Here is a 6190-nt window from a genome sequence, read left to right as displayed (position 1 = left end):
GGAATCCTGTCTGTGTTTCCTGTCTGCTTTCAGGAAAGCCCAGTCAGGATAACCACACTGCTCCAGGGCCTGTCGTGTGTGTGATTTCTCTAGTAATATATTTACTGAGAAAAATGTTGACGTGTTCAATACTTATTTTACCCGCTGTATATAAAAACGTATTGGGTCTACTTTACAAAAAAGACACCAAAGAGCACATACCAGGTAACCACAAAACTACACTACAGATGTATATTACTGTATTTTGTTGTGTTCTAATAGGACCTCTCAGTTATAGGTTTTTCACAGTGATTATGTGTTTATTACAAACCTTTTAGAACAACTGTGATTTGAGTAGCAGAGTGGACTTAGAATTACAATTGTGATAGTAAACAAACGTGATAATTTTTGCAAATCAGAGTATACTATGGATGAAGAACATAAACTCATAATTAGCTGATTTAGATTTATCATATCAAGATAAAAAATTTAATTATAAGGCAAAAAAGCTGTATGTGGTCAAACTACTTCATTATCTTGGTCAAGATGCACTACTCATTCCATACGGCTAAGAAGTGGATTAAAAAGATGAGTCAACACTCTGACCAAACACAGATTATCTGATATTTGAGATTATCTGATTGAAGGACTGGTTTATTCATTTGAGTCTATTAAGGCCTACAAGTCACTAGATGTCTATAGGAGAGTGATAATAGATTTAAATTAATTCAACAGGCTAATTTCCTGTTGGCTTCAGATCAGTGCTGTGGTCTTATAATCCTTAGGCTGCAGGTTTGAACCCTGGTTGTGTCAGGAAGAGCATCTGGCATAAAACAATTACTAAATCAATCACATGGGTTTACTAGCTGTGTTTACTCCGCAGGAGGAAGCGGCTGAAACAACAACAACAAAAAATCAAATGTTGGTTTAAATGTATTACCTTCCAGTGTATAGATGTCCCGGCCCCATGGATATTTGTGATATTTCTTGACATCATCTTCTGTTCTTGTGGTTTCGGGGAAGAACTCATACTTGATTAACTCTCTAAGAAAAAGAAAAGCCCATAAATCCATTAGTTCATGACTCACTAAGTGGCACACCTAGTTAGGTTAAACTCTGACTTTATGTATAATAGATCCTAACATAGTATTTTTTTAAATGATACTCTGTTTTGTGAACTTCTGAATTGTCAAAAATTCTGCATTTGACCTTACCTGTATCTTGCAAAATATCTGCATGACTATTATGTAATAACCACTAAACACTTGTGAATACAAATTAATCCCTGTCAAGATTATTTAACTATCACAAATCATTGAAATTTATAGCGCTATTACTGTATCATGCTGAAAGAACAAAACTCAGGAGTCATGTGGACATGGTGAACAAGATGGCAGCTGGCTGGGAGCACTCGGTTTCCTGCCAGGTTATTTTCTGGCAGTAATGTATGAGGGTTTTATACACTCACCGGCCACTTAATTAGGTACACCACGCTAGTAACGGTTTTGTGGTCATAAAGGGATGGACATGGTCAGCAACAATACTCAGGTAGGCTGTGGCGTTGCAACGATGCTCAATTGGTACCAAGGGGCCCAAAGAGTGCCAAGAAAAGATTCCCCACACCATGACACCACCACCACCAGCCTGAACCGTTGATACAAGGCAGGATGGATCCATGCTTTCATGTTGTTGACGCCAAATTCTGACCCTACCATCCGAATGTCGCAGCAGAAATCGAGACTCATCAGACCAGGCAATGTTTTTCCAATCTTCTCTTGTCCAATTTCGATGAGCTTGTGCAAATTGTAGCCTCAGTTTCCTGTTCTTAGCTGAAAGGAGTGGCACCCGGTGTGGTCTTCTGCTGCTGAAGCCCATCTGCCTCAAAGTTCGACGTACTGTGCGTTCAGAGATGCTCTTCTGCCTACCTTGGTTGTAACGGGTGGTTATTTGAGTCACTGTTGCCTTTCTATCAGCTCGAACCAGTCTGCCCATTCTCCTCTGACCTCTGGCATCAACAAGGCATTTCCGCCCACAGGACTGCCACTCACTGGATGTTTTGTCTTTTTCGGACCATTCTCTGTAAACCCTAGAGATGGTTGTGTGTGAAAATCCCAGTAGATCAGCAGTTTCTGAAATACTCAGACCAGCCCTTCTGGCACCAACAACCATGCCACATTCAAAGGCACTCAAATCACCTTTCTTCCCCATACTGATGCTCGGTTTGAACTGCAGGAGATTGTCTTGACCATGTCTACATGCCTAAATGCACTGAGTTGCCGCCATGTGATTGGCTGATTAGAAATTAAGTGTTAACGAGCAGTTGGACAGGTGTACCTAATAAAGTGGCCGGTGAGTGTATTTAATGGTATTCTCCTCCAGTTGTGAAATTTAATGGGCTTGTTGTCTGTTTTTCTGAAGCAGTTACGGCTGAGAGGTTATGGGAGTTGTCCTCCAATGCAGGAGTTGGTGGTTTGATTCTTCTATTGAGTCACATGTTGAAGTGTCCCTGGGCAAGACACTGAACCTCCGCTGCCCCTGATGTGTCCCATCGCTGTATGAATGTGATTTAAATGGCTGGGTTGCGATGGCTGAGTGGTTAGGGGAGTCATCCTGTAATCGGATGGTTGCCAGTTCGATCCCCCCGTCCAGCCGTCTCAGTTGTTGTGTCCTTGGTAAAGACACTTCACTGCCTTGCCTGCTGACGTTGGTCAGAGGATCCGGTGGTGCCGGTGCATGCCCTTCCTCTGTCAGTGTGCCCCTACAATGTAGCTTACCACCATCAGTGTGTGAATGGGTGAATGCCAGAAGTGTAAAGCACTTTGGGGTCCATGTGGACTTGATGAGGCACTATATAAGTTCAAGTCATTTAACACTGAACCGCGTTTAGCTTTGATTACGTCACACATTCACTGTGGCACTGTTTTGATAAACTTCTGCAATGTCAGCAGATTTATTTACATCCAGAGTTGTATTAATTTTTATCAAGATCTTTCATTGATGATGTAGAGTCTGACCTTCTCCAGCACATCCCAATTTTTTTTTCTGCTTGGCCTTCGGAGGAGTCGGCCGCTTTTGCTCTTTCTCCCGCACCTCCCTACTTTTCCCTGCTTCGCTGCCGGATCAAGCTTTTCTTCTACCTGTCTCTGAATGCAACTGATACCATTTTCTCCACTCTGAGATTAGAGAGTGGTGAGAGCTCGTCCCAGTGGAACTGTGGCTGCGGGGCGAGTTTCAGCCAGCTGGGGGGTTGGAACCTGATCTGCCTGGCACCTCTTTCTATTGAGGACGTCGAAGATGTTTTCATATTTGGATTTATGATAATCGGATTCCTGCTGATCGGCTGTGGAGGAGTTCTGGTTTATCGGAAAATGAGAACGGCACTGACGGCGATTCGGTCCTGTGAGAAGCTGTCAGTGTCCCTGGGTGGAATCTCGTACGGTGAACGCACAGACTCAAATGGTGGGAGAGCTGAATCGCAAACTGGATGTGGTTCTAACTAGGATCGCAGCCCAGCGGCACGAGGAGTCAGGGCAACATCTGGGTGAAGTTCATACGGGAGAGGCGAGATGGTAACTAATCTGGAATATTGGCATTTTCACAACCCAGAGGCACAGTTAAGACTTTAAAGCAGCGGAGAAAAGAAGACTGCTGTTGCTCTAAAGAATTTATTCCATCATTGGATCCCCACAGATGTGACCTCGGTCGCAGGCTGATAAAAACTCCCTGGATGATATGTGTGGGTAAAAGCCTTGATCCCGCCCCACCCATCTCCCACCTGTGTCTGGTCCCAGTCCGAAGCCACGTTGGTTGGAACAGAGAACTGAACTCTGGTGAACTGTGTTGATTGATAATAACTGGTTGGACTCTGGAGGTCTCTGATTAGACCCGGCACTTTGTAATTGATGTCACCGGTCCCTCTGCAATCACTTCCCCCGTCTATATTTGTCCCCCCCACCACCCCGCTTAGCTGCCTCTGCTCCTATCTGCAGAGTAGTTTTTTTTTGTGCGATGCTCGTGTGTTTTCTGTATAAAACACAGGATCATAGCTCTTTTTTTAACTCATCCTTCCTATGAGTGTGTGTGTGTGTGTGTTCTAAACTGCAAGGTAGCTCACCACGCTGCGCAGGGCCCTGGACATTCATTCCCCTGTGTCTGTCATGTGTGCGTGTGTTTCTCCGGACGGATATTCAAAACTGCAAATTTCGTTCTGCATTGCATCTGATGTTGTGTTTGAATGACAATAAATGATTCTTGAATCTTGAAGAGTCTCAGTGGACTCTGTGGAGCCAATCCATGTGTGAAAATGATGTCTCATGCTCCCTGAACCACTCTTTCACAATAAGAGCCCCATGAATCCTGGTATTGTCATCTTGGAATATGGCCGAGCCATCAGGGAAGAAACAATATAACCTGCTCATTCAGTATATTCAGGTAGTCAGCTGACCTACTGTTGCTGAACCTTGACCTGACCATCTGCAGCAAACACACATCTTAGACCTTAGTTACATCCAGGTGGCCACTTCTGTTTTGGCCAGGCAGTGTAACGTCTTTTTTAGCACCACTCCAACTTGTCCTGGGTCTGAATCAAAGTTCTGCCAAGACACAAGTTCCCGGCCCCCACACTGTTTGAGTGGCTGGTGAGCCTTATCCAGTTTGTTTAAAGTGACAGCTACACCTCTGTTAGGTCCAAGGAATTGTTTGTCAAATCTCTGGTTGAATTTGATTTATGTATTTTTTTGCCCCAGCTACGCTAAGCTGCAGATCTGGCATGGCACCGCAGAGCTATCAGCCTTAAGAATATAAAGATATCTACACAGCACCAAAAGAGACTAAATTCAAATTTTCTGCATGTAATTCCTGCACTGAACAAGCAAACACATGCTCCTTTCTACATTAATGATGCTCTGCAGTTATTTAAAACACCAGTTTTAAAACTCAGCTCAAAGGATTCTGTAGAACAATATTTCATTAATCTTGAAAAAACCATGAGAATTCTGTCTTTTCTGGGTGTGTTTTAGCATTAACAGCATGTAAATGTCTTATGTGAACAGTTCTCTTCAGTGTCCCACCTACGCACTGGCAATATTATATTTGAAATAAACCAAACAGTTTAGTTCAAATATAATGTATTATGTCTGTAACATGACTAAATACTTACTGGCTGATGTTTGCTATGGTGTCCATCCAGCTGCGAATGCGAACCTTGTTACGGATGTTCGGAGGATTGCTGAACTCATGCACTATAGCAATATGATACGGATATGGTCCCTGGAACAGCTGTCGCTCCAACGCCACAGAGTCAATCTGGGGAGAAGAGAGAGAAGCATAATATTATACATACATATGTGCGTAAATTGGAAATTGGAAATTGACTGGGTGTGTCCTTATTTTCTACCTCCAATTTGAGTGATTCCATACTTTTTTCCCTGTGCTTAGTCAATAAAAGTAACATTCACTGACTTCCACAATGTTCTCTCTTCATTTCTGTGAGTGTTCCTGAAAGCCAACAAGTTGCACTTTGGAATGACCTTATTATTGTATCATGTTTTTGATCTGTTTGTTTTACAGAATGAAATGTCTGAATGAGTGCTCATCCAAGACTGCTGATTCCATACTTTTTGCCAGGGGTTGTATTAAGGATGCCTCAGAATGAAACCAGAGAGCGTTGACAGAGAGGAGAAGGTAGAAATGACTCAGCCTGGAACTGAAAATATGGATGAAGGACAACAGAGCTGCTTCATGGAAGAAGAACCTCAGCTTAGCTTTTTAGCTTTAGCATTAGCACCAATTCTATATTTCCTTATGTATTAGTTCAGTGCTAGCGCGAAAGCTAACAAGCTAAACTGTTGTCCAACATCCATATTTTTAGTTACAGGCTGAGTCATTTCTACCTTCTCCTCTCTGTCATGTGGATGGAGGAGCTCAGTGACGAGAGGAGAATGTGTAGCGCTGACCTAATATTTATATGGTGATAGCATCGGGGCTAAAGCTAACAGGCTAAGCTGAGGTTCTTCTTCCATGAAGCAGCTCTGTTGTCCTTCATCCATATTTTCAGTTCCAGGCTGAGTCATTTCTACCTTCTCCTCTCTGTCAACGCTCTCTGGTTTCATTTAAAAGAGTCGATCATCAGATATTGTCCAAGACTAAACTTCAGGGTGGATACAGATTGCTAGCAGCCTCGCACCGATGACCTTTCCACGTCATCATTTAC

At 43.1% G+C, this 6190-nt stretch overlaps 1 protein-coding gene across 1 annotated transcript in view; it reads right to left on the bottom strand.

Annotated features, from left to right (window-relative positions):
* Window positions 1-6190, bottom strand: part of fbxo38 (F-box protein 38) — a 79185-nt gene that overhangs the window by 18131 nt on the left and 54864 nt on the right. Inside the window, exons 18-19 of the mRNA XM_014027631.1 lie at window positions 5138-5283; window positions 920-1023 (exon numbers count right to left, since the gene is read on the bottom strand). Coding sequence (XP_013883085.1) covers window positions 920-1023; window positions 5138-5283 — 250 coding nt within the window. The remainder of the gene's footprint in view (window positions 1-919; window positions 1024-5137; window positions 5284-6190) is intronic.

This window comes from Austrofundulus limnaeus, unplaced genomic scaffold, assembly GCF_001266775.1.
Source record: "Austrofundulus limnaeus strain Quisiro unplaced genomic scaffold, Austrofundulus_limnaeus-1.0 Scaffold666, whole genome shotgun sequence".
NCBI classification, from domain to species: Eukaryota; Metazoa; Chordata; class Actinopteri; order Cyprinodontiformes; family Rivulidae; genus Austrofundulus; species Austrofundulus limnaeus.
Note: the sequence above shows the minus strand (reverse complement) of the source record. Positions and strands in the feature narration are given on the sequence as shown.